The 24,283-nt window shown below is 45.5% G+C and overlaps 1 protein-coding gene across 1 annotated transcript in view; it reads left to right on the forward strand.

The window, feature by feature from the left end:
• The window catches only part of Itpr1 (inositol 1,4,5-trisphosphate receptor type 1), a 324,501-nt gene that overhangs the window by 297,045 nt on the left and 3,173 nt on the right, over nucleotides 1-24,283 (forward strand). Inside the window, exons 60-61 of the mRNA XM_060383882.1 lie at nucleotides 2,361-2,521; nucleotides 18,586-18,747. Of these exons, the coding sequence (XP_060239865.1) occupies nucleotides 2,361-2,521; nucleotides 18,586-18,747 (323 nt within the window). The remainder of the gene's footprint in view (nucleotides 1-2,360; nucleotides 2,522-18,585; nucleotides 18,748-24,283) is intronic.

Below are 24,283 nucleotides of genomic sequence, written 5' to 3' on the forward strand. Positions count from 1 at the left end.
TAAAAGTATAACTATAGGAAAATATATGTAAATTCAAACTAATCACGTGGGAATCTGGAAGCTGAGTAATCATTCAGGATTATTCATAATATGGTTACTAAATATATGAATTCCTTCCCGGTATATATCCTTAAAAAGTGAACGTTTTTCTTTTCAACATTTAAATTCTTTAATTTTTAGCCTCTTTAAAACCTATTTTTTTAAGCTTTTTACTTTGGTATAATTTTAGTTACAGACAAGTCGTAAAACTAGTACAAAGATTTCTCTCCCTGCTCTTAAGAGTCCCCCAGATTTTATTCCTGGCTTTTCTTTGCTTTGTTCCTATACATACATGCACACTCACACCCAGTATTTCTGAGCCATTTCAGTGTCAACGGCTGACACAGTGCCCTTTGGTTCTGCAACATTTCAGAATGTATTTGCTGATGCCGAGAACCTTCTCTTACATGCTGCAGTAAAGCTACTGAAATTGGGAAATTAAAATGAAGACAAAGCTATCAGCCTATCTGTCTTACTGAAAACCTCACCCTTCACTCTAGCAGTGCCCTTTGCAAGTCCCGGGCTGTGTAGCATCCTGCCTGCAGACCCGTAACTCCACAGACATTCCTGAGGATGTCTGCGGCTCTTGCAAAGGCTCTTGCTTTGTAGGGCGTCCCTCAGTTTGAGTCTCTCTGAAGCTCCTTTGTGGTAGAGCTGAGCTGATGCATTTTTTTATATGAGTATCAAAGACATGCTTTTCTACCCTTCTCAGTATACTATACTGGGGGCACATTAAGTCAGTTCTTCTGAAAACTGTTGATACTCACTTTGATCACTTGGACAAGGACATAATTGGTATGTTTCCTCCGTCATAAAGTGACTGTATGGCAGAATGCTTAGAAATGTTGTAACTAACCCCAATATTCCTCGTATTGAACTTTCATCCCCAGCTTTAGTATTCACTGATGACTCTTGCTTCAAGAATTTGTTTTCCATTATTATCTATTCAGTTCACTAATTTTGAGATAGCATCTTAACTTTGAGGTAGCCTAGGTTGCACTTGAACTTGTGATCCTCCTGCCTCACCCTCCCAACTAGGTTGATTAGAAGTATGTGCCATTGTACTGACTACATTTTGATGCTCAGTTTACCCTGGATTTGGCCAAGGAGAACTCTTCAGGCTGGCTTCTATGTACTGTCATGTTATAATTTTTTTGTTCTTTTCATATTTTTCTGGCCACTTAAGAATTCACCTTCCCTATCAGTGGACTTGGGGAGGGGCATGCGTGCAGAGGGTGGAGGAAGGGAGGGATTGGGAGGAGGGAGGGAATCACAGGGGGGATACAAAGTGAATAAAGTATAATTAATAAAGAATTTTTTTAAAGTTAAAAAAAACAAAAATTTAAAAAAAAAGAATAAAAGGAAAAAAAAAGAGAATTTCTGGTCTCAGACTTTCGCCTTCCCTCACCCAGCCTATACAATCAGTCATTTCTTCAAATGCGCTAAGTTGTTCATAGTGAAATGGGCGTTTAATAGCTGGTGTCTAAGTGCTCATTCCTACTGGCAGCCACTGCGCCAGTTCTACGCTATAGATCTATGGCCCAGTATACATGTATGCCTTTGTTCGTGTGTGGAGACATGTGGAAATGGATCCACACATATGCACATCTGTTTCTCTAGTTTCATGTATACTAATTTCATGGCTATTTCTAATTCTAATTCAGTTTTACAGTGTCTATATCATCTCCCTTATGATCTATATTTGTGATCCCTTTTTTTAACATAAGGAATTCAAATCCCACTAATGGTAATGGCATGAAATATATTTATTTACTCAACTCTAATTTCATATGGCTAGCACAAGCCTCTATAAAATATAGTTACCAACCAGCATCTGAAATTGGTTTAAAGTTCTTTTTGTCGTGTTTGCATTTTGGCATTTGCCTGGGAGAAGGAAGTGTAAATTCACCGATCTCCTGTGTCTGGAAGGCAGGTCTCCCATGCACCCATGAGGCAACCAAAGCACCTCACTGTTCATTAGCAAGTAGCAGGGTGTTCAGACCCATCTGGGATCTGCACATGGTATTGCCTGTCTGTAAATCCAGCACCTGAGGGTTTGAAGCAGGAGAGAGCCAGGAGTTCAAAGTGAGGTTGAGACCAGCCTGGGCTACATGAGACCCTGTTTCAAAACAAAACATGAAAATAAAATAAACCCTGGTGAGTCGGACTCACAGTCTGTGGCCTCCAATCATGATGAAAGTGTGTTTCAAGGCCCAAACACTCCAACTCTGCCTGCAGATAAATCAAGACAACTAGCTGTATTGGTTTTCCTGTACCATGGCTGCTCAGCGGGACTGTGGGATGTCCTGTCTCTTGTTTAGGCTTGGAAAGAGACAAGTTTGACAACAAGACTGTCACCTTTGAAGAGCACATCAAGGAGGAACACAACATGTGGCACTACCTGTGTTTCATTGTGCTGGTGAAAGTGAAGGACTCCACGGAATACACTGGACCAGAGAGCTATGTGGCAGAGATGATTAGAGTGAGTAAAAAGATGCGCTAGAGCAGGGCAGCCACGGCAGCCACTGCTCTGTCTTCTTTCCTCAGAGTGTATTTCTGGCACCTGTAGAGGAGCCACATACCAAAATCCAGTTGACCAAGATCTCAGGGTTCTGTGCACCTGTGTTCCCCAAGGTTCACCCCGGAGCCAACCACTGTCTGCCTGTCGCCAAGGAAGGGATGCTGAGACTTGGGAGAAAACCAACTCAGAGCTGTCTGACAACTGGGGCTGGGAGTCCTAACCACCCTCAAATTCCACCTCCCAGCTCAGTATCTCTGTCGGTCTGCCTCTCTTCTTGATAATCCACATGTTTTTAGGGGTTGGGTCTATTACAGGTGTCCTGCACACCTAATGATATGTTTTCAGTATAGTTTTCAGCATGACTTGTTTGTTTGGGCACAGCCTGGTCTGCTGGGAGGTCCTCTGCTAATTATCCAGAAGTGATCCTATGAGGGAAAAGAGGCTGAACCTCAGGTTAATCTGTATTTCTGTGTCCCTGCAAGGCAGAGAGGTGGATACTGTAGGGTTTTTAGACCACTTTTCTCTAGCGGGGCTTTTAGGGGTCACCAGTTACACATCCTCTCAGAGTCCCCATCCTTGGGGTCTGTATTAGTTATCCTACTTACAACTGTGACCTGAAAAGAAGCAGCTTCAGGGAGGAAAGATTTATTTCAGCTTATACTCCATTATGGCAGAGAGGGCATGAGGGCAGCCGTGTGCAGCAACTGGTCGCATAGTGCCCACAGTCATGAATGCTACTACTCTGCTTGCTTCCTCATTTTTCCTCAGTCCAGGACCCCAGCCCACGGAATAGTGCCACCCACAGTTGGGTCGTCGGTCTTCCCACATCAGTTGACCAAGTCTAGAAACCCTCCTCACAGAAGTCTGTCTCCTAGGTGATCTTACATCCCGTTGGGGTGACAGCCAGTATCAACCACCACAGGTTGTAATCCACGTCTCCCAAATATTAATGCACTCAGAAATCTTCTGGGGCTATGGTTATAATTTCAGTTCTGACTCAGCAGTAACTGCCAGGATTTAACCCTCCCTCCAGCCTTCCTGGGGTGCCAACAATACAAGTCTGTGAGTTACCCTTTGAGTGGTAAGCATCTAGCCAAAAAAACTCAAAATACGCTGACTTAGGCAGGTACTGCCTAAAGACTGGGGACACGGCTCAGTGGGCAAAGGGCTTGCTGAGCGGAGTTCCTATATATATTAGCAGTCCAAGAAATGTCTCAAAGACATGTCCATAGGCCAGCTGGAGCTGAGCAGTTCCTTAATCAAGACTTCCTTCTCAGGTGACCCTAGCCTGTGCCAAAGTTGACAGAGCTATGACAACACCAGTGGCAACCTTCAGCCTCCAAGTGATTACATACAAGCACACACGCATGGAGGGGAAAGGGTGGGTGCAGAGAAAGAGAGGGAGAGATGAACCAAAGCATACAGTGAAATTCCCAGTGACCTGCTTCCTCCAACTAGGCCCTACTTCTGGAAGTCTCTGCCCTTCAAAGGACACCATCAAGATTATAAACTGATTTTTTGATTAATCCATTGATTAAGGCCATGCTCATACTACAGTCGCCTCTCAATGATTTGATATTGCAGTTGAAGGCCAAGCCCATTTACCACATGAGTCTTTGGGCGGCACTTCAGGATAGATGCAGACGAAACTGAAACAAAATCTACTTTGCAGCACTCTGATGGGAGGCAGCAGGCAGGGTACTGGTGAGACCTGGTCAGATGGGAGCAGACTCTGCATGTGAGGAGGTCAGGGGCCGAAAGAGCCACAGCCTGTTCCCACCCGGTCAGGACACTGAAGAGACATCAGTCCTCTGGTTCTCTTCCTCCAGTGGTTGACACTGGCAAATAAGTCCATGTTTTATCAGCCTGCACACACCACCTGCGTGTGTGGTGATCTGGACTTTTCTCCTCGATAAAGTGTCTGGCTGTGTCCTATCTTTAAATCTCTCTGGGGCTGATTGTGAGGCTTTCTGTTAATCACCTTATGTTACGGTCATAGAAAAGTCTGGTGCCCTTTGGGGCTTTTGTTTCAGTTGTGGAGACTTACTAAAGTCTTATGAGCAGTCACTTGACTGGGATTAAAAGCAGAGTGACTGCTTGCCTGCTTACAGCCTGGTCAGAGTCCTCTGCATTCTGTGCTCCGAGGACCTTGGCATTCATCATGCTTTCTGTCTATACCATTCTCTGATTGTATAAGGTGCCAGGACATCAAAGAGTTCTTAACCCTGAAAGTCATCACTGCTGGGGAGCCAAATGTTTTGTGCTCTGAAATATGGCACAGCAGAGCATTAGAGCCATCAGCCGAAAGGCAGAGCCCTCTGCCAGTGCTGTTTGTGGTGGCTTTTCAACTTGGTGCCACGTGAATCCCTGACATGGAGAATTAGCCACAGCTAATTCAGGACAGGGTCTGAGAGGGTTCAATTTCACCACACAGGGGTGCCAGTCTCCTAGGTCCTCAGCAGGTCACATGCCTGTGTTGTGACCCCATGGGCTCAAGCCACGCGGAAGCTGCTGTGGTCAGGAGAGCTCACAAACCTCTCCTACTCACTGATTTCTGGGTAGGAAACAAGGCTGACAGGAAAAGCCTTGGACACTGCTCTTACTGCAGGGGGAAGGACAGAAAGGGGGCTGTGGTCAGAGATGGAAGGTAAGGTCTGCCCATGTTCATCCTCTCCTGTACACTTCATGTCTTTGAAAGAATCTTTGAAAAAGACTCTTTCCTGGTCTGTGGTCCTCAGGAAGGACAGGGTTTGCCTGATCGGGGAAGAGGACGTTTAAATCTTCTACCACTCTCCATTTGCCTCTCAGTTAAGATTCCAGAGCTTCTAGAGGACATGTTCAATAATGTCTGCTAAAGACCATGCACGAGACCAAGTGGAAAGCCTTGGGTGGCCATTCATAGGGTAAAAGAACTTTCCAGTACTTTAAGGACAGCACCTTTCAGGCAGAGTTATCTGGCCTAGAAAACGGGCCTCATCTCCCAAAGCCAGCGTCTGGTTGGTGGAATGTGACTTAGGGAGAAAGTGAGTTGCCTAGCCATGAATGAGCTTGGATAGGTAGGAGGGCAGTTGCCTGAGCCCTAGGACCCCTTTGCCTCCATTCACATCTCAAAGACACACTTCCTTCTTTGGTAATAGCCAACCTGTATAAAAACATGACAGCCATGTATGTGGTGTCTCACGCCTACGGTCCAAGCACTCAGGATGTGGACACAAGATTGCAAGAGTTTGAGGCCAGCCGGGAATACATGAGACCTTTTCTCAAAACATGCCATGAGACAGGCCCACTAAATCATCTGTATCACCTTTCCTACTTCATTCAAGAAAGGGCCTACAGTCAAGGGAACAAGACCTTTCCTCTCTGTCAAGAACAGTTGCACATTTCTCGCTATCCCTCGTGGGAAAAGAAGGAAACTCTGTCTTGCATTTGAGAAATTCCCAGCCCTGCACCCACAAATTAAATTTCACTTAAGCATAACATGACATACATCCTCATCTCTTGGCCATCTCCTCTCTTGTTTCATTAGTGCTATTCCCATGAGACCCATCCCTATCCAGGGATGGGCATGGGAACAGAAGATCCTGATTTTGAGTGTCAGCTCTGTCCCTTCATGGGCATGTAATCTCCTGCAAGTCATAGGACATCACTAACCCATTGAGCATCTGGTATATAAATTCAAGTTGATGCTACCTCCCACACCCATCTGGAGCTAGACAGATAAGACCAGGAGGGTGGCAGCAGGGTGTGGAGGGCAACAGCTGGTAGGTAGGCCTAAGCACAGCAACTAGCAAACAGAGGGCCACAGGGTGACAGAAGGAAGAGCTGCCAGGAGTTTCCTCATAGTTCCATTCCTGGGGAAGGTACATTAGCTGCTGGCTCTTGGTCACCAAGCCATCCAGATTTTAACAGTATCCTGTGTGGAAAAATCCCAGTGTCTTCCCCTTTCTCCGGTGTCACTGGGGCTTCTGTTGATTCAGAGAATGAGCTCAGAGTTCTGGGACTGAGTCCTGGGATTACTCTTGGTTCACCTGACCCCTGGTGACAGCCCCTGATGGTGAGTGGTGCTGTGACTAAAAGCCTGGAGAAATTTACTTTCTTCTGTTCCCGGGCCCTGATCCATATACAGCTTAATATATAGAAATGATGTCACTTTCATCACCTCAGTCCCCAGGCAAGCTATGACTGCACAGTGACCTCACATAGCCCCTGGCAGCTCGGAATGAATGAATGAATGAATGAGGTTACCTTTTTGCATGGGAACTCCATTCGTGGTGATAGCCTTAAGGAGTTTTGTTAGTCTTCATCTATATATGCATTTCCATGGTCACATACATGCCCTTTTATATTATTTTTACAGCAGTGGTTTTGTTTGGTTCCCAGTGAACTGAAGATTTGTTCGTATCTATAAATGATAAGTTGAAAGGCGATGCTATTGGGTAGGAACCCACTCTGAATTTATCTGCCTAGGGGGACCGATTTAAATACTACATAAATGGGGGTGCTACAGGTAAGAGATAAAATATATGATTCCCCAAAAAACACGGTACCTTGTTTTTCTGCTGTATTCAAGGTAGAAGCCTAAATTCTTAAGTGTTTGAAGCACAAGAAACATTAAAAGGAAGAGTGCATTAAAAAAAATAAAAAAGGATTTGTTTTGCTAACTAAATGTAGTTCCAGGTATGTATCTTGAAATTCCACCTCAGTCATAGTTTTTTGTTTTGCTTTGTTTTCCCGGAAGTGTTTCTGAGTAAACTCCATGGAAAGTGGGGACCTGGATAGAACATCCTGGGCTGTTCCAAGTGCTTCTCTCCTCCATGATAGCATGGTCACCCAGGGCCTAGAAGTGGCTGTGGAGACTGTTTCCCTAGGTGACCTGAACGGCTGGAGCACACCGATGCTGCTGGAAGGATGCCATGCCTTACTCTGCTCTGCCATGGCAAGAGCACGGCTGATTGGCTAACCATTGCCTGACCTAGGTTATCACTAGTCCACTTGAATGAGATCACACTGTGGATGCAGCATCTTGTACACCCTACACCCAGCGGGATGTAAACAGTTCACCAATGGGAACCTAAAGCTCGGACAGGTAAAGCAGCCTCTGCAGGGTCACACAGCTGTACCAGAGCTGCTGGACCAACAATTCAGCCTCAGGTTGCCCCAGCCCACAAAGTCCACTTGCAAGTGGGACTGTATGTGTGCGCCTGCACACGGCCCTCTGGGTCAGGAGCTTGCAGCCCTTCTCATCTGGCTGCCTCGGCTCCCCAGCGTATGAAATTAATCACTTTTAAAAGAGGCAGAAAAGGCCCCATGAGGGTAGGGAGGAGAGCCTGAAAGAGGATCTCCTAGGTAGTGCTGGCTGGCTAATGCATAAATGAGCAGGCCTAGGGCTTTGTGGTTAGATGGAGTTTAATTCTCAAAGCTGTGGACAGCCAGCACGATTCCCAGGTGACTGACTACCTCTAGTGTAGATGAGACAGGAGGAGGGGCAGAGAGGACACAGCCCCTGTAAAGAGTTTGTCTGAAATGTGTGGTAAACACCTCTACCCCACGAGAGGAATGGAAGAGTATTCCTTGGTGGCCAGATCTGGTGGGAGAGAGAGGAGTCTAAAGACGAGGGTAGAGGTGCCCTCAGAACCAGCAAGCAGAGCTGCTTCCACACCCAAGGTGACTCACGCTCCGGAGCTTCACTCAGTGACAATTAAACAGGAGAATGTCTGATCTGGCATCCCTTAAGCCCCATGCTGAATCTTTCTCACAGCTGTGGACTCTCTGCTAATCCCCTCTCAGGTAGTGGAGTGATTCTGCCCAGCAGGGGAGGGGCCCGTAGCTTTGCATTCTTGGAAAATGCTTTCCTTAAAAGCCTAATGCAATTTGTATCAAAAAAGCAGAGGTGAGAATCTTTTTTTGTTTCCTGAAAAAGTCTGTTCAGTGAAGGTTCCAAGCAAATAAATTGTATTAGCAAACTATGCGGCACAAAAGGTCTCCGAGGAACCTCAGTGAGATAGCTGGAAAGCAATTGGAGAGCTGGCCATAGCTTGTTTGTCTGTAGTCGGTAAGAAGACACAGGAAGTAAACAATCAAAAGGCAACTGTTAGCAAGGTTAAAAGATGAGAACGGGAAGTGAGTGCTGCCTCTGCCTGTGCGTCACTCCCTTCTGCTGTAAAGCAGAACTGGCCCAAGTCTTGCACTTTGCTTGACCTGAGAGTTGTGGTGCTCTGTAGTCTGCCGGGGGAGGGGGGGCACTTTTCAGTGCACCTATAGTAGCCTCTGCCAAGGATGGTCCAAGAGCTGGAATGGAGAGTTTTTATGGACCATAGCTGGATAAATCAAGGCCCTGGATGTCTGTGTAGAAAGAGCTGCCCAGCATAAGGAAATGCATATGAAATGTCATAGTCATTAGGAAGAGACTCCCTTAAGGAAATTAGAATTAGAATGCCTGAATACTGGAGCCCCTGCTAGCCATGTAGAGTACAGTAAGTAACTGAGGGAGCCGGAGCTGAGCCTGGCAGAGCATACAGCCAGCTCCACCCTGACCTGTCCTTTTCACAAACTCTGCTTTGTCTGGGATTGGTAACGTGACATTGACACCCCATTGCTCCATTCAGGCATACAGAAAGGGGTTTGGACTTTGATTCTGGAAATCAAGGGAGGATGCTAAGAGGAAGGGAGTGTCTTGATAAATTCTGGGGCAGCGATATCAGTGTTTCGGTAGCCTCAGTGCCATAGCAACAGCTTTGTGCCTAATCTAGGAGGCCATATGCATTGGTCTTAAGTGAGGAGACAGCCTGTGCTGCCCTCTAAATACAGTTCCCAGAATGCCTCCTGGAGTTAGCTGACACCGTGGCCAAGTTCAAGAATATCAGGGTGAAAGAGAAGTGGAAAGGGATTTGGCACTGCCTTCTCAGTGGCTGGAAACTGTGTGTCAGCACCATTCAATGCACATCCCAGCCAGCCAGCAAGCCAGCCGGGCCCTGGCCCCACCCGATGTGCTTGAGCTTGGGTTCCTGTTGGTGGCAGCTGCACAAAGGACTTGCTGAGCTTAAGTTTCCCCACTTCACTTCATAACACGTTCTGTCCTCTGGTGCGGAGGGGCTGGAGCCACCCCTCTTTCCTGTGCATTTCATGGACACCTTTCTGGTGCTGGGAAGCACTCGGCATCCAGCCTAGAGTTCTGCATGAGCTATAGCATGCTTTGGATTTTACCCAGTTTGTATGGGTTCTGACCAAAAGTGGAGCAGAACCGTCATCTGCCCTAATGTATCCGAATTGCTGAAGGAGAGCATGGGGAATGGGACTGCAGAGTGCGAGGGTTGTTCCAGCAAAGGTTAGACAGCCAAAGAGGATGTGTTTTACCACCCAGGGGGTTGATGCTTACATACCTATAATAAATATGTCCACACACACATCACCCAACAAGATAGATCTAATAAACTAAAAAAAAAAATTTATAAAGAGGTATAAACCTCAACCTGGAAAGTATCCTGAAATGGACTGTCTTTATCACATGCATGCCCTGGAAAAAAAAAAAAAATTTTTTTTTTTTTTTTAAGATCTATCTTTTTACAGTGAATGCCTGTAAGGAACATGGGGAAGGATTTGGATACAGAGAGGTCTTTAAAGGTGGACAGGACTCTGGGTTGCCACCGTCATAGACCTTCCCTTTAGTTCTGTTCTATAAAGAAGAAAAATTAGGAGTGTCCTTGATAGCTCTAAACGTCCATGAAATAACTTTCAAAGTGGTATCAGGGAAGACCTGTGTGATCAGGCTTGTAAAGATTAGAATAGCCGATCTGGAGAAGGTAGAGGAGTCTAGAAAGCCTGTATCTGAGGTGAACTATCTGTAGGTGAGCTCTGGCATGCATTCTTCTTCAGAGGTAGCACTATCCCTGCAAAGCAGTTCTGGGTCAGCTCCAGCTCCTTGGAAGCCTGTGGGCAGGAATAGTGGTAGTACATTCCTAGCCTGCTCTCGGAGTATCTACAAAGCAATGACCCTGAACAAAGCTTGTCTTGAGTTGTCTGCTCTGTAAACCCAGTTGGAAGAATACCATGGTACGTGAAGCAGGTATTAGCTGGGGTGGGTGTGTGTGTGTGTGTGTGTGTGTGTGTGTGTGTTTGCACATGTATGTGAGCACACATGTGTGTTGAGACAGGGTCTCACTATGTCACCCCAGATAGTCTTAAACTCACAGATATCTTCCTGTCTCTGCCTCCTAAGTGCCAGAATTAAAGGCATGTGCCACCACACCCAGTTGCCTGTGTTTGTGCCTTTCAAAGGTGAATAGAAGTGTTATCCTCTGGGGCAAAAGAAAAAAGCAAAGGATTTTAGGAAGTTAGTTATCAAAGTAGACATAAAGCAAACAAGAAAACACTGGATTCAGTCAACCATGTCAAAGTTGAAAATTCATAGACTCTAGAAAGAATCAGAAAACCACTGAAAATTACCAGGATCTCCCTCTGCAACTACAGGAATGTTCTGGCCAGTTCTCAGCCAATGGAAAATGCAAGGGAAGCTGCCTGAGCAGCACATCAGAAGCCAGCTTGGATGCTGTGTTCAGGAAAAGAGTGATTTTTTTTTTTTTTTTTTTTTTTTTTTTTGGCCAGATTGTTTCTTATTAACAGTCTCAGAAGGGCCAGCCCTGCTTTGCCTGGCACAGGCAGCTCCTTCTCTTCTCTGACCTCTGATTTGCTCAACGTGGCAGTGTCAGGTACCCAGGACCCAGGTGTGTCACTCCTCCTGATGAACCTCTGCCTTCTCACAGTCCCCATGGGTATCCACGGAACACTCCACCTGTGGCCCCAGATTGACTCGAAGGGATGATTCTGCAGCTGGCTGTTGGTGGGAATTTCATCAGAAATGGGTGCGGTTGTCTCTGCTGGCACGAGCTGGTCTTTGTTACGCTATATCATCCAAGAACAACTACTAACTGAGTCTAGGAAGGGCAACAGGTCATCACAGCCCAGCTGAAGATTATATAATGTGCCTGATTTGGTAATGTCATTCTAAGCTCAGAAACAGCCAGAATAGCACTTCAACTTGTGAGCAGCTTGGACAACCCTCATGGTGGAAGAGAAAACTGGATCTCCAAAACCTTATCTCAAAGAAGTAATTTAGATAGGAGTCAAGTTGATATTTAGGTTACAGCATTGCTTCTAAGTGAGCTATGTGACATTGGGAAAATAACATTATTGATCTATAATGCTTTTGCACAGTACTGTCCAGTTTAGGGGACACTGTCATACCCATTTAATCCTTACAGTCAGCAAGTACAATAGCTGGTGATCTTTTTTAAAAATAGAGGAAGGAAGGAAGGAAGGAAGAAAGGCAAGAGGGAAGGAGAGAGGGAGGGAGGAAAGAAAGGAAAGAATGAGGGAAAAGAGGGAGGGAGGGAAGGAAGAAGAAAGGAAGTAGGAAGGAAGGAAAGAAGAAAGGAAATCATGAGCTAAATGAGCTGACTCACTCTGTCCAGTGTGTAAGGAGATCACACCTCTCATTCTGCCTAGCTTCTGATCAAGGCCATTATTCTCTTTATAGTCACAAGTCTGTGGTAGAAGTGTAGAGAAGCTGTGAAAAAGCAACCCTGATGTGGTTTAGGTTGAGTGGAGTCTTCCTGGTAGCTTGTCCAGGTAGAAGATCAATTTTTGTTTCCCAGTTTCCAAAGTTTATTATTTTTTTTTTAATTGAGCAATTTTACATTTACAGAGACATGGAGGAGGAAGTACATTTTCCCATGTATCTCTTCTCCCTTTCCTTTTCCTTCCTTCTCTTCCTTCCTTCTTCTCTCCAGTTAGCCTAATTTAAAGAATGAGCGTTATTGAGCCATGTATATAGCAGGTGACACACAAATACTGCGACACTATTGTGAAAGTCGGTGTTTGCACTGGGATGGCTCCTGGTATTTGTGACACATTTGCTGTTTTTAGACACGTGTAGTTTGTGACTGTGGAACCCTGCCGATTAGCTTCACTGCCCTAAAAGGCTCTGCCTTTAGGGCCCCATCTGCCCCTCCCTTTTCATCCAGTGGCAGCCACCGATTTTACTAGTGCCAGGTTGAAATATACATTCTAGGGGTTTTTAACATATATATTTCAAAGTCACTGAGCATAAAGAGCAAATGCATCCTGAAGAATAGTTGCTTTCTTCAGTGTAAATGACCCAGCCTTGCTCACCAAAGGGGCAATGGATTCTACGCCTGCTGAGCACCCTACAAGTCTGCTTTGGCAGAATCAAGTATTAACTTCAGTCTCCCTCCTTCTAGCATTCTGAGGGATTAAAGACTGAACTCAAGCCTGCTTCCTGGCCGCCGCATTACAGTCTTTTATTCTTGTTGCTCTACTTGTATGGTAAAATACATAGAGATGCAGCTACTATCTGGGTTGAAAATAGCCTTTACATCTAGAATCTTCCCAGGAGGGAGTTACTTGGTAGTAAAGCGACAGTTCCATTTTCTAGAACCTGTCCTCTGCCATGTCCCATGTACTTTACCCTTCACCCTGCCCCCAAATCCTCATGTGCTAATCTTTCTATCAAAGAACAAAAGGTTTCGTAAGTAACCTTCCCTTGTCTGGGCAGTGAACAGAATTCTCTACCTGAGGAGGCGATGGATTCTCTGGAGTCTTTCTCAGAACAGCAGCTTCACTCGAACCTGGGAAGAAAACACCTGCTTCTCAGCACTGTCAACATACAGTCCATCTTCCTGAACTCCCACCTCTGCTCTTCCTCTCCTTGGATTCCTCCTCCACTCTCCACCCCGCCACCCCTACTCTCCCTCCTTCCAGTCAAGGACATGTTGAAGTGGCTGGTCAGTGCCACCCCCGTGTCTAAGACTTAAGTGTTTGCCCTTGCAGGGACTTTTCCAACTTTACCTAGAAAAGAACTAACCAGAACTTTAGCACTTGTGGTTAGCTTGCTTCCGGCTGTGGCTTCAGTTAGTCTGTGTGCTCTGACAGAGGAAGTATTTGCAATGATGGGAACTGCCTGACTGGATTGTGGGAGGATCAGGGCAGACGGTGCCTCATAGCATTGGCATGTGAGATGCCAGCAGCAAGCCGAGTGAGGGAAGCAAAGAGGGATATATCAGACCCCTGTTGTGGCAGATGCTGTGTGACACCCCCCCCCCCCAACCACACACATTCCCCACAATGTGAACTCATTTATAAACAGAATGCCTTGGTCAAAGATGACTTTCCCAAAAATGCAAGACAAACCAAGACACTGGCATGCTTTTGATCCTGTATAGACTTCAGGGTAAGAGTCTGCAAACATGGATGTCTAGACCTTCACACACTCTGGCTAGAGAGTCATGGGTGACTGACAGGAGTTGTGAGTGACAAGCTAGTAAAGTCATTAAAAAACAAAAAATCCCAGGATTCACACACAGCCCTGCACAAACACCACACTGCACCTTCACTGTGATTGGAATATTCTGAACATTTTCTCTTCAGTCTGATTCTCCGTGTATATTGGAACCCTCTTGCTGAGGAACCTCACACCAGCAGGAGCTTATCCTACCGAGCCACAAGCAAAACCGCCTAGAAATTGAGAGAAGAGTTTGGCTAGAATTGCTAATTAATTTTAACTACTTCGTAATTGGAGATTTGACCTAACAGCCAGGTGATTGTTTAATTAAAATAGTGGCGATACCAAGGCTCTCACATTTAAGGATCTGTTATTGTGATGCAGAACAGAACAGGCTCTGCCCTCCACAGAACTCAGATTCTGTCCCACAGCACTCTTCAGTTTACCGTGGTTAGGGATGCGTTATTTCTGTGGTGGCTTTATGGACTGCTTGAACACAGCCTTCATAGCCCGGGGTCGATAATGTCAAATGTGTAGAGCAGGCAAAAAACAGAAAGAGTTGAAGTTCAGTCAGGGACTCTTGGGTAGAAGAAGTGTGTGGATTTTGCTTGTTCCTGTCATCACTGCTGGAACTGGAGGGTGGGGTAGATGGGGGAAACACCTGTGCTGCAGAAGAAGGTGGGAATTTGCAGCAGCACAGTCTCGCTGTCATCCGTCATTGCTCAGTCATGGGCTACCGCTCCCTAAATTCAGAGCTGTGTGTACACCCATGCGTGCATCTTCTGGAGTCTTTTGAGGACCTCATTTACATGGACTCTTTGGAAATCTTGTCTTCTCTTTTTGTAAAAGGTTTGCTAAGCATCTGTGGGATTTGAGAGGCTGACTTAAATGAGCTTGCTACAGGTTGGCTTCGGGGCACAGCAGTATTAAGTTAATCACAGATGAGCCCGTGGCCGCTCAGTGTGCATTCCCCCATCTGGTAAGCTGAAGTTTCTCCTCTCACACCTCCTTTCCTTTCCTTCCTTTCCTGCTTCACATTTAGCTCCTCCCTTTTTTCCTATTCCAGACCCTCCCTTGAGCCACCGTATCGCTACAGTCGAAGCTACCTTGCCCATCTGTTCTCACCTCCATCTCCAGCCACACTGGTGACCCATTCCACCCATGCCCTGCTCTATTGGGGACACTCTCATCCTTGCTCCCTTCAGAGCCTGGTGCTGGCCTCCATTCGGCCTTCTGTGCATGGGGTGCTTGGCAGCTGGTCACCAGGAGTTGTTTCTGTCTCAGCATTTCTCTCTTCTGCTCATTTGACTCACCGCAGCCTGCATTTTCTTATCCAGCATCTACTCTCCTCATTCCCATTGCAGGCACGTGGTGATGGAAACCCTGCTTCCCTCTTAGGTGTCCAAAGCAAACATGTCCAAACCTAAAGAGGTCCCAGGACCCAGACGCAGTGACCATATCTGTGTGGTCAGTGCACCATCCTCAGTGCCAAACATGAGAAATGAGGGCACCCACGGTTTATGTTGAATTTGTTACACTCTTAAAGTACTTGGGACGCTTCTACATACTTGAGATCAAATAACTATAATATGCCCACCCATATGCTCACTTATAATGCAATTTGTAAATCCTAATTAATTCTTAAGATTTGGGTGGGGGAGGTGGATTAGACAGGGTTTCTCTGTGTAATAGCCCTGGTTGTTCTGGGATTAAAGGCCTGACCACCATGCCTGGCTGATTCTTAAGATCCTATTTGAAAAATGGGCTTAGACCTGTCTCCTACACCCAAGTCAGAATTGCAGTTGCACACATTTGTATGGTAGGATCTGTAGCCCCCACTGCATCCCACCTGATAGTGTATCCATGCATTCTTCAGAGCTGAACAGGGACAGGACGTGGGATCCTTGTTCTCCTTTGCCATCATTCCATTAAACTTTATAGTAGGGAGGCTGGATATGTGTGGCCTGTGATGGGCATGTTGCCCTGTGGAATCCCTCTGTAGATTGGGGGTCGTGACTTTGTGAGCCAGTCCTCAACATCCCTCGGTCCCTTCACAGAGGCTGGTTGATCCTGAGGAGAGACAGCTTACTGCTCACCAGCCACAGGCTGCTGTCTTCCAAAACACAAGGTTCCTTTCTCCCTCAGTGTTGTAGACTTGAATATGAGATGTTTCCTTGGTGGGAACATGAAGTGTTATGTCTGAGTCATGGACACAGATGTATAGAATGTTAGCCACAGCAGGTCACTGAAGATGTTCCGTAGAAAACTGATTAGAGGCAGAGAAACACTTTGGAGTTTTAAGATAGTGGCTTTGAAGTGGGGTGTTTTATGGGCTGATCTTTCCCCCTGTCACTCTGTTGAGAAGTAGACTAAAATGAATGTAGGGTAGTAGGGATGTTTACCATGGGATACAGCAGGGTAGACACTGCCATTTTTTTCTTTCAGCAGAAAGAAAAATTGTAAGCTCACTATTCAAGATTACGTGAGTAGAGTTCATGAAGGATCCCTCCATCTTCCCACAAACAGTGACTGTCTGCTTTGGTCTAATCACTCCATAGAGGTGGTCCCAGCCTCACAAAGCCTCACGACAAAGTAGTGAGCTCCTGGAAATGAGTTCCTGTACTTCCCCTGGTGTTTTATGGTGTGATTGAGCTGGGTGTGTAGCCCAGTTGGTAGACTGCTTGCCCAGAGCCACATAAGCGGACAAGGTGGCACCTAGCTATAATTCCAACAGTTGGGAGATAGAGGCAGAAGAATCATGCATTCAAAGGTCACCTCAGCTACACTGTGAGTTTGAGGCCAGTCTGTTATACATGAGATCATGCTCCTCTTTCCTATAAAAGAATAAAAAGTAAAAAGATGTACAATGGGCTGGTATGTGGCGTGCCTTCTTTGTTTGTTTTGTGCCTGGGCTCCTGTAAAATCACCTTAATTGAAGAGAGTTTAATGGTCTCAATTGATGTACCATATCTAGACATAGCTAGCAGAGTATTGCTTTTTATTTGAGAATACTGACGCCCTCTATTACAGACAACAGAGGGTGGCCAATACCACTCCTCAAGGCAAACCCAGTGAGCTACCAGCATTTATAAATAGTGTTTTATTGACATAAACTGCATCTTCTCTTTTACATAATGCCTGTAGCTATCTTGCAGGGGGCAACAGTAGTTATAGCAGAGACCATATGGTTCACAATGACAAAAACAGTCTGTATCAAAAAAGACTGACTCCCAGGAAAAGGCTGAGAACCTGTAGTAAATCAAAGCAACAATAGGACATTGTTCTTACTTGCAGGGGTGTTTTGAAAAGTGTATGCAGTGTATAGTGATAAGATCAAAGTGGTCCAGGTGACACTGGCTAGATCCGAAATGAGTCAGTTCCCCTGGATCTCACTGTTCATTCCTGCCCTTCTATTCAGAAACCGAACATGAGGCATGCTATTCAGGAGGGGCACCAAGGGCAGAAGGAAGTGAGGTGAGAGAAGGAAAAGTCCCCAGTTTGCTAACAGGAGGTGAGAAAGACCGTTTACATGTGCAAGCTGGAACATCAGAAGAGTGGAGGTGGGTGGGGCGTGTGGCCAAATGGTCCTACCTCATGCAGTGGGCAGTGCAGGCTGGGAGGAACACGGGTGCCTTCCATATGCTCTCAAGCTGGAAATGGATTGAGGAGCCCATGCCTCATCTTCAGTCCCTTTACCCAAGTAAATTCACACAGTTGTCCATTAAAATGCCAGAACAGGTGGGAACTCACTGCAGATTTTTTTTTTTTCCACTGTAAAAGCATGGTGTACCTACAGCAGTTAAAGGCCCCGAGACAGAAAATAGATAGTGGCTTCAAGGAGCACTTAAAAGGGAGTGGGCTTTCAGTTGGGTGAAAATGAGACATTCTGGTATAGGCAGCAATGTGAATGTATTCAGTGTCCCTGAATTGTAACCTAAAAACTACTAAAGTTTGTTGTGCATGCTTTGCCCCATCTGACACAAAGCTTGTCAGCCATGTAATTTTGCAAAGACAAGAGCTGCAGTGGCAAAGACAGGAGCCCTAGTGGCCATGTCCGCTGTTGCAGGTAGGGGCTTGAATCGGAAGCCTACTTTCCCCTTACAGGTAATCTTACAGCAGTTTCCTCTCCTAAGAATTAAGAGTTCCACTGTGTTAATTACAGCTTCTCTAGACTAGGGAGATGGCTCAGTCAGTAGACTGCCTGCCAAGCATGCATGAGGACCTGTGTTTACATCCCCAGAACCAAAGAAAAATTCAGACAAGGCGCACACCTGCCGTCCCAGAGAAGTGGGGATCCCTGGGGCTTGCTGGCCAGTGAGTCTAGCCAAGTTGGGGAGCTCACATGCAGTGAGAGACCTTTTCTCAAAATAATTAAGTGGGTCAAGCACAGTAGTTAATATCTTTAATCTCAACAATTTGTGAGTCTGAGGCAGCCGGATCTCTGTGAGTTCAAGGCCAGCCTGGTCTTAATTCTTTTGGGCCAGTCAGTAGTACCTAATGAGACCTTTAAAAAAAAGGAAAGAAAAGAAAAAAGTGGAGAGCAAAGGAAGAAGACTCCAGACATCAACCTCTTGTTTCCTTACTCAAATCGTTATTAGTTCTATCACAGGCAGAGACAGCAGCATGAGAGATGGTCTGCTCGAAGGATGACAGGAAAAGATGTTTCCTCTAGTTTCCACCCTTAGAAGTAACTCCCGCCTTTTTTTTTTTTTTCCAATGTGGATCCTAGGAAAGAAACCTTGACTGGTTCCCCAGGATGAGAGCCATGTCCCTGGTCAGCAGCGATTCTGAAGGAGAACAGAACGAGCTGAGAAACCTGCAGGAGAAGCTGGAGTCCACCATGAAGCTTGTCACCAACCTTTCTGGCCAGCTGTCAGAACTAAAGGACCAGGTAAAGGACGCAAACCCCTCTCCCAGCCCCCCAGTCCTCCCCCCCCCCCGCCCCCGCAGCCTATGCACATTCCACACATTGTCACACATCCCAAGTGGGTGTCACTCCGCCCCGTACACAGTCCCCGCCTTTGCTGCCCTTACCCCCGGTATGGCTCTGCCACCGTTTCTGTGCTGCTGTGGGTGAAGCACAACAGAGACAGCACGCTGTGCCCTTTGGGACTTGCCTTCCTGGTGAAGAGGGTAGGTGCTTACTTCCCCATCAGCTTCTTAGCGCTGTGATTTCGCCAGTGTTCACCCAGGGTTTTAAAACTCCACATGCTGAGAGAAACAGCAAGCTTTGGGAAGCCTTTCTTGTCCTCTTGGAAACACAGCCCCCAACCCACCCCTTGGAGGAAGTTGGCCAGAGGGGACAGGTTTACACCCAACCTAGCTTATCGTCCTACACACACATACACACACCTTTGATGCCTTAAGAACGAGGCAGTCACCAGGTGGTTAAGTAGTAATAGATGCTGCTCTGGGTCAAGGGCTTGAGCTGTCGATCATGAGCCTCCTCACTGGGATAACCACACACTAACGGGTACAGCTCAGCCTCTTATGTTTCCAGAGGTATTTGAAGCAGCACCCCACACTCAGCAATTGGTACTGGACAAGCCTGCCCTGGAGGCACGTAACATTGTGTTCCCACAGGTGACTTATTAATTTTATGTACTTCAGAACTAGAGAAGATCAGGCCTACAAAAAACACTTCTTGGATACAGTCTAGAGAGCATTTTTAATAATTCTGCTTTTAATTATATTTCTTTTCCAGCTGAGTTTTGCCCTTCTGTGCCCTAAGATACCATTTGGCCTCTAGTTCTCTTCTTTCGATTGTACTAAGATACAAATAATAAAAGACCAGTGAGAAAAGGTGGTCTTATCAATGAGAGCTATCTGCAGGCCAGAGCTCGGCAACCACCTGAAATGAATAATATCCTAACTAAGAAAACTAATGAAGATCTAACTAGATTACTTTGCTTATTAAGTGCCCAATCTACTGTGAGACATCTAACAGATGTCTTACAGGACCAAGCTGACTCATGAAATACATCAGTGGCTGTGTCTGCCTCTGGCCCCCTAGCCTCCGAGGGGCTGGTGAACTTCATGGCTTTTTTCTCCCACTTGAGATAGCTGTGGCATCAAGAGGTTCAGTCCAATCAGATGTTTTAGATTCGGTACAAAAACCAAATCTTAGATTCTAATCCAAGTCACCTAAGCACAGGCTCAGAGAGTTCGCCTGAACTTCTTGCTCCTGCTGATACTTCCTAGCTTTGCAGTGCCCCAGCCCTCTTCTCATTTCCTCATGACTATTTCTTGTTATCATCCTTGGAAGCTCTGTAGGGCTGTGCTGTATTGATGTGAACAATTGGATATTTCCAGTTTGCCGCAGAGTTTTTAAAAATATGTTTGTAACAAAACTTACGGTTTTTTGAATGTTCTGTGGTGGTAAAATCAAGGCAGCCCTTGCCTTCAGGCTCTGTTGAAAACCCCTGCCTGCGCAGTGCTGAGTCTTTGGTGTCTCGGTGGCTCACAGAGGGTGATTCAGAAGCTGCTTCAAGCCCCACTTCACAGACCAGTGAACCTTGTCCACAGTGTGAGTTGGGCTGAAGAAATACAGAAAGAATGGCAGGTGTAAAGAGGTACCCAGGAAAGCCATCTCACCGGTTCCCTGGTTGAGGATGTCAAGGAGCAGAGAAGGCTCTTAGGAGATTTGCCCCACTGTACATCACAGCATGAGGTTATGAAGCCCTGATCCCCTCGTGCTGGCCTGCTTTGATGTGTTGAATAGTTTTGTTTTGAGTTTGTTTGTTCTGTTTTGTATTGAATTTACCTTCTGTGATAAACTTTTTAAATTTCTATTCCTTTCCTTTTTTTTTTTTTTTTTTAAGGAAGAACCATTGTTCATGGCGCTAAGGATGCATTCACTGTGCATAGCTGAGCAGAGTAGAGACTCGGCTTTTGTAAACTCATGTCAGAGTAGAGTTATTCACCTTAGACTCTGTGTGGTTTCAACTATTCAATTCCCAGCTTTTATTACATTTTTTTTCCAGATTTCAGGTTGGCAGTTGGAACCACCCTTTAGAAAGCCCTTCCCCTATGAGTGATTCTGAAAATGAACTGTTTTTTTCTTGGGAAGTGCTATAGGCTACAAAGAAGCATGGAAAAGCGATAGCACATTTTCTAAGTTTTTACCAGGATTGAACTGCTAAAGTTTCAAGATGCTAAGAAATACAGGGAGAAAATATAAACTGTAGTTGCTTTGTGGGTAGAAAAGGGTTGTTTCATCCAAAAGGAGAGAGAAACTGCTTCCTTAATCTACCATCTTAAAAAACCTTTCCTGCCTCATCTCAGAACCAACTTGAATAGGCTTGAATGTTAAGTTTTGTGTTAGGAGAATTGTAAACATTTTTAAGCTGTTGTGTATAAGAACTCATGGTGGCATGTTACAAATCTAGCTGTGGTCATTGCAAGAATTCCTGCCCACAAAAGGCAATAAAATGGATTAAAAACTTAAAAGTCCCACAAATGATTCAAGAACAAGAAACTCTGTCATAGACATTTTTACTACAGCCATGAAAGACTGCCATTCACTGGGAAATCCAAAAATTGCTTCATCCCTTAGCTATTTTGTAGATGTTCTGGGCCAGAAACCAGCAATGGAGAGATAGTCATTTAAGTATTAATGACGTTAGGTTTTACTCTTGACTGTGCTCACGGTGTTTGGCTGTTGTTTTTCTAAACTACCAACTGGGGGAAAAGTTCCTTGGGAGGATATTAGTGAAAATGTGATTAGTACTGTCAGTGTCCAGTCCACTGAGAGCAGTTGCTTAGGGTTGCTACTCTAAGTATTAATGATGCATCTCATCTCCAAGTTTCCCCTCCCAAGAGATTCTGAATACTAAATGTGGTTCTCTTACATCCTTATTCCAAGGAGGAAGACTAATGTAAGAACTTCATAAAATTTTTTTTTGCATGTTTCCTTCATAATGCAAAAGAGCAAATACTAAGCCAAAGGTTAATTTTCTTGAAAATGTGACTGGCTTCCTGTAGGACAGAGACCCTTATCTGTTTTGCTAGGAATGTAAGAAGTGCTTGAACATCCAAATTATATTATTAGCATGTTGCCTTCTTCATGAAAGAGAGCCAAGACATCTGCCTTCTAGGACCCCATGTTTGGCAAGAAACAAAGCGAGGGAGTGAGTGGAGTTCCATGGGATGTAGAGGAGGCTGGCCCAACAGTGGCTTAGAGTGAGGGAGGAGTGTAGCTCCTGAAGCATACAAGTAGGCGGCTGGCAGAGAACTACAGTAGGGGCCATCCAGGAAAGGAAGCAGCATGAGCAAATGCATGACAGCGCATGGCATGCTCAAGGAATGGCAATCCATCCAGGTTAAGCTGACCTCACTTCAACCAACACTTAGGAGCCACGTGTTTGCCACGCACGCACATGTACATACCCCTCATACAAAGGCAGAGAGGACCTAGCATCTACCTTCTAGAACGACCTGTCTTCCCACCGAGACCTACAGACAGGTGAATGACACTTCAACACGGTATGCTACAGAGGTCTTAACTGCGTTCTGTGGAACGCACAAAGGGGAGTGATGTTTTCTTCACAGTGAGCTTAAGGGAAAGAGTGCAGTCATCGATTACCCCGTGACCTCCTCAGGGTTGTTCATGTTCAGTTCAGAGCCTGAGAGTTTGTCAGTGAGATAGGATTTAACATTTTAGGGGCGATACCTCCAATTATCTGAGCAATAATAATATAGGAGCAATATAATAGTATTTAGCAGATGCTGTGTTTTGGAATTGTTTGTTTGTTTGTTTGTTACTTCTAAGCATTTGTAGCTCATCATTTAAGCATGACTGACTCCACAGAACCAAAGGAAGGAATTCTGGTTTCTAGACTTCACTGGCTGTTTGGAATCTTGGTAACCAGGATATTTCTCCATGTCTAACTGGAAGCTTGTCAGAGAGTATTAAGATCTGTTGTGAGTCAGACTAAGGTATCCATGCACTGTCTGTGAGCCTCCTCCCTACACCAGCTTTTAATCACTTCATCATCATCCATGCTGTGTCTAGTGTTCTCAAACAAGGTCTTTTTGACGTTGCTTCTGTCTGATTTATAAAGCTATTGACGAGAGGCAAAAGGCAGCACAGAGATGTTCAAGGTCATTTTTGAGTTTATATAGCTATGAAGCACAGCATCACTTCAACTGTCCATCTTTAGCTAAGTGAAAATTCTAAGAACTTTTTTTCGTTATTATTATTAATTACAATTTATTCACTTTGTATCCCGGCTGTAGGCCCCCCCTCATTTCCTCCCAGTCCCCCCTCCTTCCTTCTTTCCCCCCATGTCCCTCCCCTAGTCCATTGATAGGGGAGATCCTCCCCTACTATCTGACTCTAGCCCATCAGGTCTCATCAGGACTATCTGGATCCTCTTTCTCTGTGGCTTCATAAGGCCACCTTGCCAGGAGGTAATCAAAGAGCAGGCAACCAAGTTTATGCCAGTGAATGCCCCTGCTCTCCTTACTAGGGAACCCCCATAGAGTCTAAATTGCCCAGTCTGAATTGTCTGAGCAGGGGGTCTATCTAGGTCCTCTCCATGAATGGTCCTTGGATGATTCATCAGTTTCTGCAGGACCCTCTGAGCTCAGATTTTTTGGTTCTGTTGCTCTCCATGTGGAGCTTCTGTCTCTTCCAGGTCTTTCTATCTCCCCCTTCTTCCATAAGAGTCCCTGCTTTTAATGTTCTACAACTAGGATGTTTTACGGGACTCAGTTACCTTAGGTATGGATCTAATGGAGACTATCAATTTTGTCTTGGATGTCCAATAGGTACACTATGTGAGACAGATTTTGGCCATTGTTTATATTCCCTGACACAGTAATGGTGACACATAGTGAGTGCCTTGTGGTAAGACTGGCAGACAGGCGGTACTGTGAAATGTCCGCACGAAGCTAACAAAGACAGAATCTATTTGAGAACAGGTGGGAACGGTAGGAAAGCTAAGTGGCCAGTCCCACTGGCATTGGTTCCTTTTAAGTCAGATCTAGTCCTTAGCTGTTCAATGGCTTTTGTTGTTGCTGTTGTTTCCTTCTTTAACTCCCCTGTAGTTGTTACTAAGTGATAGCTAGTTCTTCCAATAGCATTGGGTTAAGTGACTAACTCCTGTCTAAAGGGCCAAGGTTAATGCAGGTCACACCATCAAATGGTCTGCTTCTGTATTCTCAGCTGCACAGAATCTTCTCCAAGACCTATCTTCATGTAAGAAAAAGGAAGCACAGAAGTATATGAAAACATGCTCAAAATGTACACCCCAAACTCCTCAAACAGGCCAGCAACATCTTTGGCACCCAGGAAATCATTAGAAATACGTCCTTCTAGGTCCCCACAGCAGACCTGATACATCAGATTCTGTTTGTAGTCCCTTTTGTTCATATTTTAATGTTTTTGCTGGGTGGTTGTGATGCCGAACCATTTATGGACCGTT

The sequence above is a fragment of the Meriones unguiculatus genome, chromosome 5 (genome assembly GCF_030254825.1).
Source record: "Meriones unguiculatus strain TT.TT164.6M chromosome 5, Bangor_MerUng_6.1, whole genome shotgun sequence".
Lineage (NCBI taxonomy): Eukaryota > Metazoa > Chordata > Mammalia > Rodentia > Muridae > Meriones > Meriones unguiculatus.